This window comes from Megalops cyprinoides, chromosome 7, assembly GCF_013368585.1.
Source record: "Megalops cyprinoides isolate fMegCyp1 chromosome 7, fMegCyp1.pri, whole genome shotgun sequence".
Taxonomy (NCBI): Eukaryota; Metazoa; Chordata; class Actinopteri; order Elopiformes; family Megalopidae; genus Megalops; species Megalops cyprinoides.
The window spans coordinates 5,896,031-5,918,368 of record NC_050589.1 but is presented as its reverse complement, the minus strand read 5'-3'; the positions used below and the strand labels follow the sequence as shown (position 1 = coordinate 5,918,368).

The following is a 22,338-nucleotide window of genomic DNA, read 5'->3' as shown; positions in this document are numbered from 1 at the left end:
AAAAAGAAAAAACAATCGAAAGAGCAAGTGGGCTCAAAAGTCAACATATTGCTGCTGCTACACAGTCAAGCTCATTTTGCTAACTGTTTTCTTCAGGCAAAAAGACAGTCTTTGGCAACAAACATGCGGCACCACATGTCTTGATCTCCAGATAGGCCATGATAAAAAGTTAGATGCCTGGAGCTCTTTTGAGAACTCAAGCCTCTGAACCACACAAGAGAAGTCTGACAAATCAATGCAACAGCACAGGAAGGCTGCAATAACCCTCTTTTCAAAATATGGAAAAAAATGTCAAAGAGCAGAACAGCTGTGTCATTCTACCAATGGTTCCATAAAAATAATTACTGAACTCATTCGTTTTTGTAGGCTGGAGAGAACAGAAATAAGATTTGCATTCAATGTGATTTACTTCTGAGGCACCTGATAGGCTGCACTGTTTTATTTCCTTTTTCCGGATTCCTTTCGTTTCCATTCCAACCAATTGTGTCCTCCCAAGGTGAAGAGATGCTTCACCCACAGCTGGGTGAATGTGATGCCTGGAAGTTGAACAGTGGTTCTTGGGGCTGTCAATCACTTTCATGATCCAAACCTGATGCCTTCCTCTCAGTTTCACAGCCGACTAACTGTCAGTATTTGTAGTCTCACCAGTATTGTTGATAGTGGAGCAATTCCTGAATTTCTGATGTGGCATTGAGGCATGTGAACTTCCACTTCCACTTAGAATTACTCCAGACTTTACACTAACAGAGACACATTTCCACTGACACCCTCCATTGATCACGCCTTTGTCTCCTCTAGACTTAATTAATTTCTTGTCCCCCTAAATGCTTGCAAAAATTGTTGTGCCTTAAGAACAGTGCTGCTTGGGTACTGACCTCCAAATTAAATGTTTGCCCATATGACCTTCACTGGCAGCTAATTAACTTTTATGTCAATTTTATTCCTTCATTTACACTATAAATGTAAATGCATCTGTTATGACCTACATAATGGCAGGGCCTAATTTCACTAAAAAGCAACACATGCTGTTTTAAAGTTAGTAGCGCACACTAACATATATTTATAATCTTTTTACTTCAATGTATGTCATTGAATACATGTATTTTAAAAACTAAATCTGAAAAACACATATGGAAAAATATTTTCTAAAATGTAACCCATAAAACTGCACATATGAAAGTGCCAGTATTTTATACATCAGCGTGTCTTTAGAGACCTCATTGCTGACAGAAGCAATCTAAATTCCCTTCTAAATTCCCTCTTTGAGGGAATGCAAAATCCTTTGCTGTATTTAAAACCAGTCATATACACCCATTTTATTGCTTGTTTATTTGAACAATATACATACTAACAATTAATTAACTAACATATATAGCTTCTGTCATGGTAATACATCTCCTCACCTTATAATGCTTTTCAAGCCAACTTCTCTAAAATATTCCTACTATAACTTTATTGTTTGTTGTTGATCCCTCACTCAGAGACACATCATTGAAAGAAGTCATGTATATAATATGTAATGTAATGTAAATAATATCAGTAAACTAAGACATTAAAAAGCAGTTGGGAATAATGTGGGGAAGTGTGACATGTGAAACAGGTGGTGGGTTCATACTGTAGAATCTGCTTTGTTGTTACTGACCTTGGTTCTTAGCTGACATGGTTGACGAATAAACTTGGCTTAAACCACATGACAGGCAACTATTATTTCCAACAGAGCAAGAGCCTTGTTTTGCTTAGGCTGAGAGGAGCAGGAGAAGAGCAGGTAATCACGCATAACACCCACAGTGTGTAACACCCACAGTGCGTAACAGCCACAGCGCGTAACATGGTGTGAGTCAACTTGAATCAAACAATAGGCTGGATTATGTAAGAGCTTTCTGTAACCTACCACAATCACACAGTGACTGAGGAACCAAAACGGACACCCTGAAAAGCATTGTAAATCAAACCGATTGCCAGCCATTTACTCCACTGACAAAAGACACTGCCCTGTGGCAACTTCAGAATGTTAATGTTTATGTAACACAGACTATTACGAGGGGATTTGAAATGGCAATACTTTGAGATTATTTCCCGGAATTGTTTACTTTCCGAACGATACACTCCTTCACATTCGTACAAAGCCTAGAGTAATAAGAAACACGAAAAAAAAAAACCCAACAAACAAACAAAAAAAGGATAATATATTCATATTTATACCAGCAAAATAAGCCTGTGTGACTCTATGTGCCTCTGCACAGAATAATTTGATGTGCAGAGAGTAAGCAAGAGCTAAATTAAATGATCTGAAAGCTGTCTGTCTACACGGCTGCTGGAATCGGGGATTAATCTGAGAGGACACATGCTGACTGTGGTAATTGCATGTCCAAAACGCATCTCTTCTTCCAAGGATTCTGCTTAGCGTAACATTATCTAACCCTTCCAGTCCTTCCTGATCCCATTATGAATCAATTATCACCCAGTGTTTTAATTCATGCTTAAATAAAGCTCTAAAACAGAAGTCAGGAAAGTGCAGCAGATACTCATAAGGATATATCCCATCGTATTAGACTGAAAGAGCTTCCTGCCTCCAGCACACACAGTATGTGGGGGGAAAAAAAGACCACTGTGAGACCCTGGTTCCATCAAAGTTGTCTGTGCAACACACTTCATTTGCACACATTTACAGCAGTGGACTGCTCAAAATTGACAACTTACACTATAGTTGAGGATTTAAACATTTCTTTCTCTAGGATGCTTATACAAAGATACTGCCTCGAAGAAAATATAGTAATCATCAATACATTCCTCTAAGTGCACCTGTTTCAAGCTCAGCTTGTAAAATCCAAACATGCGTTATTTCTGACATTAAACACTACTGAGATACTACTGACTCGGTGATGTAATATGTGGTGGATATACTTCTTTATTCTGTCTAAAATGCCATTATAGGATGATATTATTAACTTAGGGAGTCATGAAAATGAATGAGTTGAATAAACTACAGCTTGTTTGTTCAAATATATTGAATATACATAGATAATATATGAGTAACAGGCTTTCTGTGACACATTATGGTGTTTATTTGTTAGAGTGTTTTTTTTTATTGTTTGCCTCCAAGAAACAGATGCCCACACAGGAAAGGAATAAAATTGTCAAGCTACACATTTAGGAGTGTGTTGACAGGAGATAAATGTATTTCATTTGTCTGTGATCATGTTCTTATACTTACCTACACAACTCAAATCTGGCTGAAGCTTTGTAACTTAGCTGGGACACAAACGGTTTGAGCACACCTATGTTTCTGGTGTAAGGGGCGCAAAGCTGAAAAGCTTGCATGAGACTGTGTGCTGTACAGCATTTGGCTGGCATGGGCAGGAAGTGTAGCCGGTTGTCTCACCGCGCTGTGACAGAAACACAGGAGACGTGGCTCTGGCGCACAGAGCCACACCGAGATAAAGGGCTGTCTGCAGCTACTTTTAGTATCACTGAGGGTGACAACAGGACTACCTGCATGTAGCAAACAGAGCAATGACTCATAAATGTCCAATGCTTAAAAACGTGGAAAATTCTAGACATAAAATGCTATGCCACTTACAAATGATAAAAAGACTTACAATGCATTGCTTTTTCCTAGAAAAATGTACCCATAATGGTAACGGACTGCACAAGAGTTGCAGGACTTAAATCTATTTCTCTCTTAGATTTTCATAAGAAAACTTTTGATGGCTTCTAACAGCTGTACATGACTTGTTGCCTGTCTAATATTTTATTGATCAGCTATACCAGTCTACAGAGTGAGCAACGGCTTGTCTTATTACAACTCTAGGTGCACTGTGCATCACTCTAATAGATGTAGAAACTGAACCGTGATCCATCAAAATTATGTACTGGGACATCTATTGAAACAAATATTTAATAAACCTTTCTCATTATATCTTTCAACATCTACTGTTCCTTCATAGGGAAACATAAAAGATAACAACGCCCACCCCATAGCCGCTTGTAAAACGTATCTACAAATATCCTTAGACATCCCATGCCAGTTTTTAAAATCAGGAACACGGCGGGTGATGTGCTCTGACAGTTCTAGAGACGTTGAAACAATGGAAGTGGTGTATCATGTAGCAGTGCAATTGCGTTAGATAACTCCTGGGACTCGGCGGCTTCCTTGTAGGGTGCCAAAGGAGGCAGAAAGAGAACAAGGCACATTCTTACATCACCTATAACCTCCAGTGAAGGGATATTTCGCCCACCAGATGACTTCCCCCATAACTGTGACTGTGTTTGTGTGCGCGCACTTGTTACAAGACCACATGTCTAAATGGGGGTTGTAAATGGTCTGCTAGCATGCAGATTTATTGCTTGGTTTGAAACTTGCATGATGCTTTGAGGGTAACTGTTTCTTCATTAGATTCCTCTTATTCATCTATAGGGTAACTTTGCCTCCAGGGAAATTAGAGAACCGCATTGAGTTCTCCCTTCAAATGACAACATTTCATATAATCATGCAAGTTTGTTCTACCACCCATTTTGGACATGCTTCTCACTCTGCTTTGAGATTCACCTGCAGAACAGCTTTAAAGAAAAAAATGCCATGCAAAGCAACATGGGACCCCACTTCTCCATTTGTATCTCAATAATGTGTAATGGTTCCATTAAAAATTTCAGTGAGGACCATAATCTAACAGTCTTCAGACAGTAATCTGTACTGTATATTGCATAGTCGATTTTGCCCAACATTTCTAGCAATAGGAAACAAGCGTACTATGATTCTCATTAGATACTGAATTTGTGGAAATATTAATCACTAACGCTGACCAAGGCTTTGTGAAACATAATGGAAGAGCCACCATGTGCCAATGTGTACCAATTTAAAGACCCTGCTTTCCACAGCAAAAAAACACCCTGATGGGTTCCAATCAGTGAGTCACTGAAAAGACATGACAGCTCCTGTCATTCCGGGGTTCATGAAGCTTCACTGTACCATCACAAGTATTTAGGGAACTTGGCTTGTAAACATAAAGCCTCAGGTTCAGCCCTGGAGTGGAGCACTGCTGTTGTATCCTGAGGTGAGGTACTTACCCTCAATTGCTTTAATACTGTATATATCCAGCTGTACAAATGGATATGTAAATGTAAGCAATGTAAGCTCCCCTGGTTACGGGTGTCTGCTGAGCAAATAATGTGCTTCCTTGTGTTCCATACATAATGGGGAGATCAGGGAAACAGGAGTGCAGAGAGGAGGGAGATAAGAGGCTACACACACACACCCTTACACACAGGCTGCTTCATGTACAGATGCACGAATGTAAATTTATGGTGAAACAATCACGGCAAAGGAAGGATCATTGGTATACATTTCAGTAGAAGACAGAACTTACTGTACAGAAATGAAATCTTTCAGATGCTCACTGACATCCAGCAGTTTGCAGTAATTTGTCGAGTATGTGACATTGGTCAGGGTGATCTTTTTCTTATATGTCTTTCCCACCTCAAAGTCCTGCAAAAAAAACATGTGTATGCATATCATCGCACATTTTCTGCTTACTGGACCTACCGGACTTTTTTTGTCCCAATGCAAAGCCTAACATGAATGGTTCAGCAAGGTTCAGTGCCGTTTTTCCCATGAGGTACCAACTTAGTCAGGATATTTTAACTGTTATGAAAAGATACGGTTTACCTTGAAGGTAATGCATTCTGGTCTGCTGACAAAAGGACATCCCTTGAATTCCTTTCCATGTACAGCTTTGCTCCTGAGCATTGCATCCAGGTGTTTGCCCATTCTCAGAGCAAGCCCGTCCTGCTCAGCTTTGGGTAGGGAAACCTCATCATCTTGGAGATTCTTGCAAAGCAAACAAGGAAAGAAGCAGTTCAACAATCCACATTGTACAGTAAACGGTTAATGGCACTATTACGCCCTCTTAGTGGGAGAGTGTTCCTGTGAGGTCTGTATAAATAGCTGTACAGTGTATAAATCTGAGCATTAAATCAAATGGCAAAGCGTTATATAAAATTCCCATTGATGGTTAATTTATGTCATAAAACACAAATTCGGCTGCTTTGCTCAAATATACTTCTGCGTATACATGCTGCCAGCTTCTGTGGAGATTTAAATAATGCAAAAGCCTAGATTTTGACCAGAGAACCGTTACATTGTTGCCCCTCAGTTTCAGGATATGCAACTGATAAATGACCATATTCACTTAGACCTAAAAAATTTCTAGTCCTAATTTTTCAGATTTAGAAAGGTACCAAGAATACGGCTGTCGGCAATTGTTCGTAATGTTTTTGATTCCCATGTTGTGAAGTATTGTAAATAAATGGTCTTTACAAGGTGGTCATTTGATGTAGCAACACACACTTGACGATAATACTGTAACATATCAATATTCTGTTGGTGTAGCATTATTATTTGTTCCTATATATAGGATTATATGTCAGATTATATGTTAGATCATATATTATTATATATCTGTACCTATAACAGGCCCTCTAACATAGAAGATCCACCATTTTCGACCACAGAGGAAACCATAGTGGCAGATCTAGAACTACTGTGTGACCTGTGTGACAACTTTATCTACAGTAAACATACTACATTACATAGATACTGTTTTACAAGCAATGCATTAGGTTTAATGCAATGTAATGAAAAGTGGAACAGGAGCACAGCAGTGGCAGTAGCACGAGTTTAACCACATGAATATATATTGCTGTATTTCTCCTCCAGCAAGACCAAAATTAATTATATCTAATGATTTAGGATGCTACAAGCAGCCATCAGCATTTCCACCCCTAACCCCTCATGAGAAATGCTTTTTTGATGCTTTTTTTAAACTCTAATCTTCCATCAAGTCTCTTATGTGTCATTAAACCTAAGGGTAAGGCCCAATAGTTTAAAGCTAGTCTTGCCAACGAAATATTCTTACAGTATGTGACTAACTGCGAATATCCCACAGGAAAGCATAATCAATATCATAAAGAGGATGAAATGCTCTTTCATACTGTAAGTACTGTAGCAGTGCTGAACTTTTTGTTCTTGTTTTTGATGACATAACCCAGCGCGCTGTTCACATGGCCCAGTCCACCGTGCTGTGATTTCAGGACGTGATTTCCTGAGCTAAATGTTAAAACCAGCCCTTTCCGCATGGCTTCCTCTGCGCTGAAAGAGCTAGGCTGAATGTCATGTTCTGTTCGGAGCTTCAGCAGTACCAGTAAATGAGAAGTGATGCTTGTCTGCACAGATGAGGGGAGGAGGACAGAGATGCCCTGCTCCTGCGGTGCCTGAGAATGATCTGACTTTCCGAGGCCCATCCTGGTCTCCTTTATGAACCTGCCAACCACAGGCACAGCTCTCCCTACCTCCAGCTTAATGTGTTGCTCATTATGTAGAAAGTAGACCTTGTCCTGGTGAAACCTCAGTGCTGACCCTGTCCAGTGCTCCACCCTTCTAGCTTAACACCTTGGTGTCTCTGCATTAACACTGCTGATTGGCATTATACTGGTTAAGCATAACGGCTAGGCCACTGCTCACTGACAAGATTGTGAAATCATACTGACTGTCTTAGACCAGAACAAAAAATGTTTTGTAATGTAATGGTACACATCCAAAGCCCAAATTATTTTATAAACAATACTGGGGCAATTTATTTCCACACTGACATGGAAAGTCTAATCGTAAGACTAAATCAATTTATGATGCATACTTCAACCTTACATTTAAACCATACGGCTTGCAAAATGTAGATGTACTTTGACTGGACTTTTAAACCGGATACGGCCTAAATTTGGCCAAAGCACAATGACTGAAAAGAGAGCGCCAGAGGCAATTCCATTTGCAGCCATGTGGTACCTGGTAGTCTTTGTGCCTCTGGTCCCATAAGCCTGTGAATTCGGGCAGTGCAAGGCTTTCTTCCTCCTCCTCTTCCTCCTCTTTCCCAGGGAGGTCCACTGAGTCACGGCCAAACAGAGAGTCCTCCTCGCTGCCACGGCTCTCCTCATCTGACGTAGGGGAGGGGGTGCGCCACTCCTGCGTCACAGAGAAATTACAAAGACTTATTTAGAGTAATAGAGAATATTAAAGCATCTGATCTTGAGAGCTCAGAGAAATGCAATGAAATGGGATATAATTTACATTTCATTCACTGACTGTGCTCCTATGAACACTGACTGTGGAGATGACTTTGGCATTTCACTCACAGGTCTCAGTCTTTCTTGTTTGGTTTGTGAAGGTTCTTCATCTAGGTATTGCAGTAAGGTGTCTGTAGACTTGTCCAGCGCTGTTGGCTTTTTAGTGGCTGGTGGAACTGGTGGGAAAGGTAGAGGATGATGTTTCTTCTGTTTTTCAAGTAAGGCCTCTTCCAGCAGTAACTTGGAGATGACTTTAACCCTTTTGGATTTCTGTTTCTCTGCAAACTCCCTGAAAAAAGAGAATCATATTGAAAGAAATAAACATGATTATACTTAACTATCTCTCCTGGTATTGGAAGCCTCATCTACATAGACAATATTGCTGACAACATTCCTCAGTCCCTAACCTCCACTGTAACCAGGCTACTCTTTACTGCTCACATTCATATGCTGTCTGCGCACATGGATACTGACACAAATCAGACTAGAATATCACCAAACTAGCTGCTTTATGACATAAAAATAAATGCTGTTGAGAGCAGTTTCCTGCCACCCCCTCTGTGACAGCTTCCTTCTCAATGACATGGAATTCTGACTCCCAAGTACAAACATCCATTTCCTCAGACTCATGAAAACTACAGATAGAACACAACAATCTGTACATCCCATTAAAATCCCGTCTAGTAAAACCTCAGCATGCTATCTAGTAAACATCACGAGCGTAGCTCTTTCCCTGTCAGCTCACTCTGAAAATCGTCCCATTTTCCTTTACAACTACCCACAACTCTCCTCCTATCACATCACATTTAGTGTCAAACACTGGTCAGTTGTGGGATATAACTTTTCATAAAATGTCATATAACCACTGCTATGTAAATCGGTAAGCTACGCAACTCCCGAACAAGGTAATCTTTTTTCGCAAAAGCAGGGGTGGGAGGCACAGAGCACTCTAAGTGATGTTCATTGCCAAGGGCAGCAAATGAGCTATTAAAATGCTGTTTTTTTTCCTCTGACACAAGGAGGTAAAACGGCGATAAACAGAGACGCGTAAATGCTGAAACGTACTCCTTCCTTCTCTGGGAATCCTGCAGCAGTTTCTGCCGGCGCATGTACTTTGTCATGTTTCTCTCCTCTGCCCGCAGCAGCTCCTTTGCCTGCCTCTCCTCCTCCTTCTGTCTCAATAAGCAGGCCTTGTCTCTCGCTTGCTGGACACGCAGCTTCTCCTGAAATAAAGCGGTCTCTCTTTCAGACCCAGCGCACCATCACACTCTCCCACAGCCTCTGATTGCCCCAAAATTAATTACTAAAAAATGTCAGATGAATGTTATAATTACTATAATTAGACTATTATTACTAATAATTACGAATCATTACTAATTATTACATTAGATAACATTATGTGCATTTAGCAGACGCATCCAGAGTGACTTCCATCACAACAGAACATAAGAGTATCCATTCAATTTACCCTAACACAAGTTCGCTTGTGCACTCTGACAAAAGCCAAACAGACTACGATAATTATATGAAATTAACTTTTTGACCCATCACCCAGGGTGGCTGGTAGATGATAAATTCACCTGCCAGCCAAAGTTTTCACTGGCCAAATTAATTTTTGAGTGTTTTTGTGTGAGGCATACATCTGTATGGTAGTAGCTTTGTACGAGCCAAATCTGTAACACACAGCAAAGGCCCTGACTCAGAGAACCAAGGTTATTTAGCTATCCCTCCCTTATCACAGCAACATTCTTTATAATAGAAACCACTGTCAGAGAGACAGTAGCACGACTCCTAAACATATTGCCATTAGATCAGTAGCAGCACCCCTGACATGAACACGCTGACCTGTACCACCCAACAGAGCCCAGAGCGCCACAGGTCAGACTAATCAAGGCAGAGAGCAAGAGGGGCCATCAACACTTGACAGTTGACTCAAAGATCCTACTCCCTGGGCCTAAACGTGTAAACAAACCATCTACTGCTGAGCGGGGCAACACCTCTGGATATTGTTGTGCAATACAACCTAATGCAACAGCCTGGATTTTCACAGCATATATCAACAACCATTCATTTCTTCTTTTAACTTTCAAGTAAATAAAAAGCCAGACTTATACACAATTTCTTGCCAAAAAGTATAAGAATTAACAATAGGTTTTGAAATATGTCATGCATTATGCAATTCTAATTTGCAAAATCAAAAAAAGCCAAAGGCCCAAAACATGATCCCCTGATGATCTGTCAGAACCACATGTGGTTAAAAACAGTGGGTACAACAATACCAAATTAGAACTATTTCTGTTAAATATTTAAATAATAATTTTCAAAATTTGATAGTATCACAGTATAAGCTAAAATATAAATGACTTCTGAGTTACACGCATGAAAATGATCTTAATGTTCACCCTGCCATAAAGGCAACCTGAGTGGGTGTGTTTGGGCGTAGATAAAGAGTGAGATGCAGATGACTAAGACAATTACAGCCTTGCAAAGTACAGTGGTATGCCTGTATTTCTACAAGTAGGTGTTATACATATTGGCACAAACTTCCACACCCTGAATGTTGACGGCCATGTTTACAACCAGAACCTCTGTAGTTATATCACCTTACACCTTCCTCCTTCCCTTTTCTCAAACTATTCCAGGGCGTTCGTCACAGTCTTCGATATTTTATAATGGTACCTTTTTTGCCTGTTTCCATCACTATTGAGCTATAAAAATCACATGCATCCTTTCGAAAAATGAAAAATGCAAAATGTTTCCCAGGGTTTGTGTGATTTTTCATATCAGAATTGTGTAATGGCTTTCAGATTGTACACTCTATGTGTGTGGGATGCTATGATGTGCCTCTTATTTAGATCTGGGCCTTAGCTTATATAAAATATTCACATGTATATAACAAATGCCAATCCCACAAGAGATGTCCAATGTTTTATTTGTCAGGGGCTATGCTTTTTACTCCAGATGAACCTAACCCTCAGCAATGGGCAGATGGTCTGAGATTAGAAGACCCGCAGGTGACTAAGGTTCCAGTGGCCTTACCTGGGTGGCTGCGATGCTGGACTTGAGTGACAACACCGCCTGCATCCTCTTCTCCATCAGCTCTCGACTCTGTAGCTCCTTTTCTGCCTCTTTCTGGCGAATTCTACAGTAGAGTTGAATTAAGCACTTATTAAAACACATCGTAACAGTGGCACTTCCAGTACATACGTGGATCACCCCAAATGACACCTTTTCTGGCAGTGTAGCACAGTGGTAAGGAGCGGGGCTCGTAACCGAAAGGCTGCCAGTTCGATTCCCTGCCAGGGCACTGCTGCTGTACCCTTGGGCAAGGTCCTTAACCCAGAAGTGCCTCAGTAAATATCCAGCTGTATGAACAGATAATATGTAAAATTGTAGCCTATGTAATTCGCTCTGGACAAGAGTTTTATCCAAATGAAAGTAATGTATGTAATGTTTTCCTGGTATCGAGTTTCAGAAAGGTTCTCTGGCAGGTTTTTTTTCCCCATGCAGCACTATGGTTAAGTGTTTAATAGGTTTGACTGTAAGATATGTTAGCATGCCAACAGCAGGTCAAGTCTGTTTTTCCCTCTCACAGAGGAGATAAGAAACTTCAGCTGTTGCCATGCTTTCACATAATCTGGCCCTAAATCACCAAAGGCAAAGGTTGAGGTTATACTCCGTCTAATCTTAATTGGCGAAATACCCTGTTTAACCCTCAGGTCACTTTTATTGGGGGCTGCTTGAAAGGAAACCATTGGATTTACTGTGTCTGAGCCTTAGTGTGACACGAAGACCCACATGATCCTATTTCATTGATCCTTTTCAGTGCGATGCATTATTGACTCATAGGTCCTGAAAATCCCACAGTTCTAACACTGGTCATTTCTAGAGCTATGACCCAATTCATTTCTCCCACTATAAAACTGAAGATTTCCCCAGCAGTCAGTTCCAAGGGGATATTTTCCAGAAGGCCAGCTTACTTCTACAATAAATGCTGCACTCCTGTTTTTCAACACACACCGTGCATTTCTTCAATGTCTCTGTTCACTTTAATGTATAATCTGCCAACTTCAATTGGTTGTAATGTACTGAACCAAATCCATGCACTTGTAAGATGTACAATAGTGGGAACGCCAGATGGGAAAGCCAGATTTTAACGGGCATTATTTTTGTGTAATATTTCAAAAAGTGCTCTAGGCGTTTCATTTTCTTCTCTTTTAAATTCTATAAATAATGATTTCTACCTTTATATCTATTCAATAATATGAGCTCCACACAAGGCTTTAAATCAGTGTCCCATGTTACAAATTGTAGCATTGCCACCCACCTCCAGGAGAAGGAACATTCTAGAGGAACACTGCTGGGAATGGCTAAGAAGCCCTGCTGCTGCTCTCTGTGATCCCTCTGGATTTACTTTGCTTACTCTGCGAGATAAAAAGAGCCGCTACCTGTTCATGGTCTCCTTGAAGTACACTGAGGCTCTCAGATAGCTGGCCTGTGCCTCCTCCTCTGTCCTGCGACGCCGAGCCTCCGCCTCCTTCATAAGGGTCATCTGCTTCCTGCCACCGAACGGTAACGTTTCCATCAGCAGTCAAGAATATTCACTACAGTTTGCATATAAACTGCATTTAACATGTCTGGCATTTCTGAAAATAGACTAACACAAACGTTGTTGTGAAGATTGTTTAAAGTGGAATACCACAGCACAGCAATCACCAGTGTATGATTTGTTTTGTAATATGAAAGCGCAAAAGCTTGATTTTAAATTTGTAACCTAAATACATACAGGGTGCAATACATCACAAAGCAAGGAATAAACAACAAATAGAGGCTTCCACCCTGGAGACCAGGTGAAATCAAAAAAAAGAATTACAGGGTTTGCTAGGGTATTACAAAATTCTAAAGGCAAAACCTTAGAGGACATGACATAAAAATACCGAACCACTGTTATTTCTTGCTGTCTTTCCTTTTTGTATGTTTTAAACAGTTCCAAAATGTGACAGCGGACATTTTTAAGATAAGTAGAATAACACATAATAAAACTTTTTTGACAGTTTTCAAACTGCCACATGTACATCTAATGCATTTTATTACACTCAAATATAAAATATTGGGTATTCTCACTCAATTCAAATTCAGTTGTTTTGTTCAGGAAATTCATAACCACTAAGTTATAGTTGCATCACAATTTCTTAAAGATATTGAAGGCATCTTAATTACTTGACCACTGACTAGCGTGAAGGTTAAAAAAAGAAAAGTAAATTTCTGAGAAGTATGCTGAGGTGCTCCTCTATCAGATGAGAAATGGGAGACTCAGCCAGGCGCCCGTTCACCTTCTCTCCATGCGCCTCCTGAGCTGGATGCCCCTGGCGACAGCGTCTTCCTTCTCAAGTCTGCAGGCTGCTCTCCGGGCCAGCTGGGCCTGGACGCTCTGCTCCTCCTGCTCCACCTCCTGTCGCAGGTGGAAGAAGCGCCCTTGTTCCACCTCCACCTGACACAGCTCCAGCCTTCAGGGAACAGGAGTCATGGAAAGAATTACTGTCACCCAGTCATCAAAGCCACAGCTAAACCTCAGGACTCACATGCTGAGAAATGTTAACACTTGTTTCAAAAATAAACACAGACAGAATAATGTGAATTAGAAAGTTAACATGTCTTAATATTCTTTATCCTTTGTGTGTTGCTAAGCAGACATTGGAGTCTATTGACTGTAAGTAAAAGGCACATCGGTTGCTCTCGGAAGGATGAATGTGTTTAAGAACAGTACTCTCTTTAGAGGCCATCCCTAATGATCAGAAATAGATCAGCTCTTGGAAAAAAGGAAAAAAAAAAGTTTCACGCTCCTAACAAAACAACTGAGTCGGGTAGTACTCCAGGCACATGAAACGTGTGCATCAAACTGTGGACCCCAGGTCTGTAAAGTGCAGCTGGGGGCCTGTACGTAGGTCTGACTCACTCGTGCTCTTTCAAGGTCTGGGCGATATGCGTCTCCAGCTCTTCCTCCCCGAGCAGCTCCGCACACAGCCGTTTGTGCTGAGCCCGCAGGCGGAAGAGTGCTGCACTGCGGGACCCATATGCAGAGAGGAGGGGAAGCAGAGATCAATATCTTAACTTACTGAAACAGGGAACAATTAGAATGCCTGGAAGCGGGAGATAAAGATACGAGGTGCCCAATCCTGGCCTTACGGGGCTGCGGTGTGAGAGCCTTCTGTTCCACCTGAGCAACCTCATCCCGTTCTGTCAGCTTTTTTGCAGTCATGTTTGACTTTTTCACTTCTCTAGTTTTGAAATTGTTAAATACTACTCACACTGAAATGAGCACTGGTCCCTGTAATTTTAAACCGGTTTTTCTACTTACATTTGAGCGTTTCCCTGAATCATCACTCTTTCTCGTGGCCAACAAAAAAAAAAAAAAAACTGACAAGATATGTGTGATTTGTGATCATCTGTTTTGCTCAAATAACACTGGATTTTCAAACGGTTTTATAATTTTACATACAGAAAAAAAGTTTGGAATACATTTTTGAATTGAAACTACTGTTTCAGTTCTGTGTAGGGGACAGCATACATGCTTGGTCCTGTCCCTGTGACAACACTTATCTTGTTGTTTATACTATTTTGTAGAGTGACCTCTCCAGGTGGGAATGACAAAGAAGCTTAGGAAGAATGTGAAGCACTGAATTCTGGGAAACGCTTCAACATTGTAAATCAGCGCCATTGACCAAAGTGCAAAGCTGTAATTCACTAAAGGCACTGCAGTTCTTAAGCGCACAGCTTCTAAAGTAATTTTACAGAGCTGTTATTCATGCGATAAACTCGGAGGACCACAGGTAATTTCACACCAGTGTGAGTACCATCTCAGCGGTTTAGGGAGAACCTGCTGAGTTATGTTCCTAAGGACTGGTCCAAGATGGAGCACCCTTATCCTGGCTAATTTTCCCAGTGGTACGTTTTTCTTCATTTATGTTGTTTAGTGGTTGGTTTAAGACTTTCAACCTACGCATTGTCAGCCTCTTTCTGCTGGTCAATGTCCCTCTCCACCTTGTCCCTCTTCTTATGCAGCTCCTCGATGTTCAGCCAACACGCCTTCAGCTCCTCCCTTCACACCACGACACACATACCAAAGCATAGTAACGCTGCTATTACCATCACTGTCAGAAAACACATCACTTTCAAATAATGATTTCTGTATTCTGTACTTCTGTATTACAGTACATTTCAGACACCTGGGGTGCATGGTCTTTAAATAAAATACCTTATGGTATTCCATTTCCAACAATTTAATATATAACACAATGAAACACTGTACATGTATGAGTCTGCGAACGAATTCTCCCTTTAAAAAGGTAAAAAAGTGGAATACAATCTGAAGTACATTTCATTCCTCATTCGGATCATTACCTTAAAATACTACCTCATACCAAGGGCATAACTGTATGCATTAAAGTAGATGACGCGAGCTCCCGTTTCCTGTGGAGCAACGACACTCGTTTGAAAAAAAAAAAAAAGAGGCAGAAATGTTTTGCAATTTCAGTCTCTCCCCGGAGTGCACACAAAAACACACTACTGTGATGGCTGGGAACAGATGAAGGTGTGGTGGAGTGGAGAAAACACCAGCTTTGCTCACACAGACTCGCTGTTCGCAGCAATAGATCAGCTCCTGCCAGCTTAATGCGTGTTCTCTTTGCCACCTAATGAGCTGCAACACAGCAATCTGCTACTAGGCTGCATAAAACCGCCACCACAGCTCTGAGGTATAATCGTTTTTGTCATATTTGTGAGCAACTTCTTTGAGAATTTTCTCCTTTTCTGATTCAGATATTGCTGTGATTACAGTATATTTTTATCTTTTACCAAAGATAATTAAAGCTGCAATCAGAAAACATAACAAAGGCATAGATTACGAAAAATAACCACAAAATAGGGTATCATTATTGCCTCTCACATTATTCACTGTAATGGAGAATGAGGGAATGCCAAACACTTGGCTTTTTAGTTGCTGCTGTATCACAACTCAATAGCTGCTGAAGGGGGCTTGCTTTAAAGAGACAGAAAAAAAGGATGTGGAAATATGTTTTTTCATGCTAACATTTTTAGCGCAATAGGGTCTAAAATAGATGAACTTGCTGATGTGGAAATTTTCCTTCTGCTACCAGGGACACAGTCCCAGGAAAGGACCAATCACTGACGGGGGCCAGACCTGGCTTTCAGGACGTCGTACTCCTTCTGTCTGTAGAACGAGTCCAGCTGGTCCAGGTTTCTTCGCAGCTTGAATATCCGCGCTCTCTCGGCATAGCTCTTCTTACCGCCATCTCCTGCAAGATCGGCCTCCATCTCATCGCTTTCCCGACAGACGCAAGACCATCAGAAAGGCAGCTTCAGCTGTTATTCACATTCTCACATCAAAAAATCCACTTTTCAAGATTAGCAATATTCTCATTTACCTTAATTTAGAAACATTTTACTTTTCATAACCAATTCTATAAACTTTAGCTTTTTAACACTCTTTTCCTCTCAACAGTCCTTGCCACATGAATGCTCAGTGTTTTTTATTCATTATGACTGGCACACTTAATTATGAATTACAAGGACTCATATGTAACAGAAGATACTATGAGGCAGCTATTTTGTTTGCTGAATTAACTCAGAAAGTCAGCAATATCTGAGCAAAAGGGTCATTCTGTGTGCAATCAATTTGACTTCAGCATGACTCTCGTTTTCTTGAAAGCTGCAATGTTTGTCTTAACAATTGAGGTACAGCAACAAAACTTCACACTTGCATACTAAATAACTTTTGTGATACATCTGCGTAATGTAGTTAACATTTGATCTCATTATTGCAGCAACCCATACTTCATCAGTGACTGTCTGTTTTAATGTTTATGCAGACATAATCTTAGTGTCATATTAACCCTTCGTCATTTTAGGTCATGACAGTGTCCTAAAGTGCAAAAACATTAAGTTAGCCACACGTACAAACCCTATATTCTCCACATACCTGTACAGCTGTGTACTGACAGCTCTGCAACCAAAAGTACTGAAATCAACAGGAAACCACCTCACCACTAACAATGCAAGCGGCATGATTTGCTTCAAAAACACATACTAGAAAAGCACAGCATCACGTCAGGAAAAAATTCAGCACTCTCACACAAAATAGTGCAGTACCAACCTGCTTGTGGAGGAATACATGTCCGTGAATTCATCTTCACTGTGTGACAACACTGTATTTTCATCTCTGAACACCTCTCCAGCCTCCTCGTCTGGAATGAAATTAAAAAGCAAATTTGTGGAAGGTTTTTGTTTCCCAACATGCTTTTAAATTCATGTTTTCCTGACACAGTAAGAATTCGGTAAAATTCTCAACTTACAGTAAAGCACTGAAATGGAAAATGGAAAACTCAAATTTTTGGGCTTACACATCATCAGAAGTTCAGTGTTGACTGAAATTTAAAAAAATGAAATGTTTATTATAAAATTAATATTCATCAGGCATTCACTGCTGCCTGCTAGTGATGATCTCCAGGGTAGAATAATATGACTTTATAATATTACATTTCATTACATAATTCATCACTCATGACTGTCTTGGTTGCCATAATCTAGGTTAGAATTCACAACCATTTTATAAATCTTTTGCACTTACTCCTGTTCTGTGCATGCTATGCTTAAGATGCAGTACATTTGGAATTAAACTGTGTTCAGGAAGAAGGAGTGATTGCCTATTCTATATCAAAATTGGATGTGCAGAATATAAACACTTGGTCACTGGCCACTTTCTGACACATCCTGGAAATCCACCTATTCAGACTACAGCTGTCTGAATAGGTGGATTTTCAATACATATTTAATATTACTTTTAGGTTCAAACAACTCCCAAATCCCATTTTGGCTTCCCAAACTCTGACACCCTCCTCACGTTGTAAACAAACAAAAGCAGGTGCATATGTCCTGGCATCACAAGTTTGATGCGTACAGGCTTGATGGTTGAAATTCAACTTCTCACAGCAGTTATTCCCTTTTCTGCCATGTTTCCCCCAGTGGCTTCAAGGATGGCAGTAACAATTACGTATATTTGCATCTACTTGCATCCTGAATGCACCCTTAACATAGAATTTATCAGCATGTCTCTATCACCATGTCTACCCTGTCACACTGCTGAATGTAAATAGATTTTGTTCTAGTGTGACTTTGCCAAAGGTCTACGGAGCTAATTATAATAATTTGACAAGGTTAGACTTTTCTTGACTGTATTGACTGCTGGCAAGTCAAGTTAATATTCTTAGTAAAGGCTGCCTTCATTGTCGTATTTTTTGTGACCGTTGCTACGATTCATTCAACCCAGCACTCATGCAGATAACTACTTCCACCAATTCAAGATGGATGATTATTCACCCCCCGTTTCCTCGTCTGTCCAGGTGTTCAGGTGAGCATTTTCAGCAGGTAAAGGTGACATTTCTTCAGAGGTCTCCATAATGTTCCAGCTGTGAGTATTCGAGAACGATGTTACTTACGTTATCAGGTTTCACATTCATCTGGCTTGCTAACGTTAGCCAACTAAACAATACAGAAATAATTACGAAGCAAACAGATCAACTTAAATGCGTCATTCCTACAATATTAGCGGTAGCTAAGGGATAACTTGAGTTAGAATGTTCTTCAACACTTCTTAATGCATAAAACATCCCTAAACTAGCTAACGTTTAGCTAGTTTAGCTAACGACATCCCTACGTGTAAAGTACAACTATTTTATTAGCGACCTAGCTATAGCCAGTTAACATGTACCTATCTCTAATAAGGCAAACAGTAAATATTTAGCTAGTTAGCTTGCAAACCATAGCGTTTGTGAAGACACATTTTCCATTTAATAGCACAGGACCTTATCTAGCCAAATTAGTCAGCTAACGTTAGCAACTATAGGTGTTAAGGTTAACTAGCTACGACTATTATCTTGCATATAATTCTCGCCAACAACATGACGAATATATTATCTTAACTCTCTATATCTGTAGAGGATTTTATTTTGCTAATGTGAGTTGATTTCTACCTTCAGTAGACGGAGCAGTTGCTAACACCATCCACTGTTTGCTTGAAACTTTCTGCAGCGTCTGATTCTTTCTACTGCTTCCATGGCAACGGGACTGAACCAACAGAAAGGGCGTGCGTAGATGGTTTGGACATATTTTGGAAAAAATATTTGGTATGGTGATTTTTTTTTGTTAAAATTTCTTAGTATGTCATCAGCTTAAGAGTGTTGCATTAAGTGGTTGCAAACAGGGCTATTAAAGTGTTGCCTGATTTCATTAACGGAGCCTCACGTTTTGTACGTCTAAAGACGGTCATTCAAATAGGCCTGCTTTTGGTCATTTTCATACTTTTTTTGTTTTCATGTGCATAGTGATGTGAATGAATTATAGACAGTATTACTTTCAGGGTCACACAACACATTTTTTTTTTACAGGGGGAAAAAGGAAAAATCGGTTTTCATAATTGCAGGGTCTCTAGATAGGCCTACAGTAGCCTACGTTCCTCGGCGAGCCGAGAGTCGTGCTATTCGGTTATGGATTGAAACAGACTACTGATTATGTCTCGAAGGCCAAGACAGCATTAGAGACCCTTTAAATGTATTTAAATAAGACTAAAGGCAGTGCATTCCGGTCTTACGTGGAATACTCAATTGTATCCATGAGTAAGGTCGCACTGCGCTGTCGCTACTACTCCTGAAATGGGCAATACAGTTTTGTACAATTAAATACATTAATTAAATTAAAGAAATAATGTGCCAGCAAAAAAAAAAACAAAAAATAAAACACCTAAACCAAACAAATGTCAACAGTGATTTACTATTTTGTTCGTTTGCCACATCTGAATCAAGCTGAGAATGTGCCTGTGAAGCACAAGATCCCTGTGTGAGGCACGCACGAAATAGAGGTCTAAAAGACCCTGGTCCCAACAATTCCTCTGTCCTATGAAGAACTGAGAGAGCAAGAGTGGAATAAAAGCTTCACACATGAGTGAAACTATGCAGTTTTGTCTTATTTGATAATCTTGCTTCTGACACTGACAAAAAATAATCAAAAATAAATACAACAATACAATCTGTATGAGCATTTTAGAAATTATTTTGATTTTTTTTATCATAGAAATGTGCAATCACTGTCATCATTGTCACACTGGGTCACACATGCTTTCCATTTATTAAAATAAGAGAGTCAGAGGTAAATTCTGAGGACTAGAGATTGCCATACACACATACACCCCCTCCCGATATATCAACAGAGACCTAGTTTTGTGTGAAACTGAATCATATCTTTTAGGTTAATCTTGTTTTGGGCATAGATATTCCCTAGATGCATATTTTGTTTCTCTTGATTAATTTTTTTTCCATCTTTACACAACCAAATACCCCATTTTTGATAAACTCTTCCTGGCCATTCACACATAAATGCCTATTTGCAACTGGCAGAAAAACAACATGAGCCACACAAACACGCAATCGGCTAGGTGAAGTTGGCATCATTCCAGCGCTCTGCATAACACCTGTTAAAACATGGTTGTGTAATTACAATTATAATGTCTGCTTACAGCATGCCACACTGTTTAATTTGTTATATATGGGGCAGTTAACGTGGAATACCCCTTACCTGAAGTGTATCATTGTAATATAATGTGAAACATTGAGTGGTTTCATATTTTGTTTGAGCTTCCGGTCTGACATGTAGTAACAGATCAGCAGCAGATTATTTTAAGCTTCCTGCTGTGTCCATATGCACAACCTATTTCATTTCAATCAGACTGCATTAAGGTCCTTCATTTGAGTCAGGCTGCATTATGAAATATTACATAATAGCAGCTGAAGACATTAATACCTCTGGTGATATGTGATATTTGAGAAGGTAATCCAATACAGATTTTAGAAAGGAAATAATTGTTCTCCTTTTGCTTGTCCTTGGGGAACTGATCTACCTTTAAAAAGCTGAAATACAATGACAGTGGAATGGTAATGTGTTAAATGAGGGGAAGATTAATGACTCTGAGCTGTAGTTTTGAGGGTAATTTCTGAAATGTCCAAAATGCCAGTGAAACTTTGGAATAAATGAGGTCTATATTTAATTTTACTGAAACTATTTTACAAATGTATCAGAGATGGTTGATTATTACAAGATATGAAATTCTGCCTTTATTTCTGGATCTAGCTTCATGCAAGATAGCTAGGGCTGGCTTTTTGCAGGCTGACTACATAAAGGCTAAATACTCTACATTTCAACAACTCTGATTTGCAATGATTGTTGGTAGTTATAACGATTATGAGAAGTAGTTACATCATGATATATGTCATTATTGTACTCATGCATGTAGTTAGCCACTTTAAACACAAGCTTTGCCTTGAATTGAAGGTTGTATCTCCTGGATGCACAGCTCATAATTGCAGAAGAAATGACATTACACACTGAATACATATTATAATAACTATACATGCCATGACCATTATAACAATAATTTAATCTGGCAACTGCCAAAATGAGCCATTACAATGCCTTTCAATTCCAAATACAAAATGAAACATTCAACCACAGCCAAATGTTTAGCAAAAATGTAAAGACATTTTAATGGTGAGACATGGATGTCATATTGATGTCACTTTTTGAAGCCATACAGATCTTTGTGCAATTATAATTTGTGGAAAAAGAATAAGGATGAAGGACACAACAAAAGCAGAAATTAAATGACCAGGTCAGATTTTCATGTACTTGATCCTTTTTAATTACTCAATGAGAGCCATCATTTTCATATGACTCAAAATGTCAGAAGTTGTGAGTTGTGCTATTTTGTTTTTGTGGACATGAACATGACAAGGATGGTTTATAGTTGAATAGCTGCTGGGTTGAACAGTTGAACTCACCACGCTGATTTTTTGTTATAAGTACCAGTATAATCATAGTGAGTGATGAGAGTGGTGAGAGTCAACTTTAACAATGAAAACAAAAGGGCCGTTCTTCATGTAATGTTCATTTTCTCATCTAAAACCACAATACTTTACGTCACAGATGGGAGTCATTGTATTTAATGCAGGAAGTAAATGCATTTTCCCCTTCAAATTAATTGCATGTGAAAGACTAAATTATCACATGACAACATACTGTCTTGTAGCTAATAAGTATTTAATATATGCATAGATCATACTATTACTATAACTACTACTACTAATAATAATATCAATG

The 22,338-nt window shown here is 39.6% G+C and overlaps 1 protein-coding gene across 1 annotated transcript in view; it reads right to left on the bottom strand.

The window, feature by feature from the left end:
• The window catches only part of cfap74 (cilia and flagella associated protein 74), a 47,627-nt gene extending 31,178 nt beyond the window's left edge, over window positions 1-16,449 (bottom strand). The window contains 11 exon segments of the mRNA XM_036532705.1: window positions 5,367-5,485; window positions 5,666-5,827; window positions 7,838-8,014; window positions 8,185-8,404; window positions 9,181-9,338; window positions 11,155-11,257; window positions 12,564-12,674; window positions 13,449-13,622; window positions 14,072-14,176; window positions 15,116-15,214; window positions 16,316-16,449. Of these exon segments, the coding sequence (XP_036388598.1) occupies window positions 5,367-5,485; window positions 5,666-5,827; window positions 7,838-8,014; window positions 8,185-8,404; window positions 9,181-9,338; window positions 11,155-11,257; window positions 12,564-12,674; window positions 13,449-13,622; window positions 14,072-14,176; window positions 15,116-15,214; window positions 16,316-16,449 (1,562 nt within the window).
• Window positions 16,450-22,338: the final 5,889 nt, after the last annotated feature.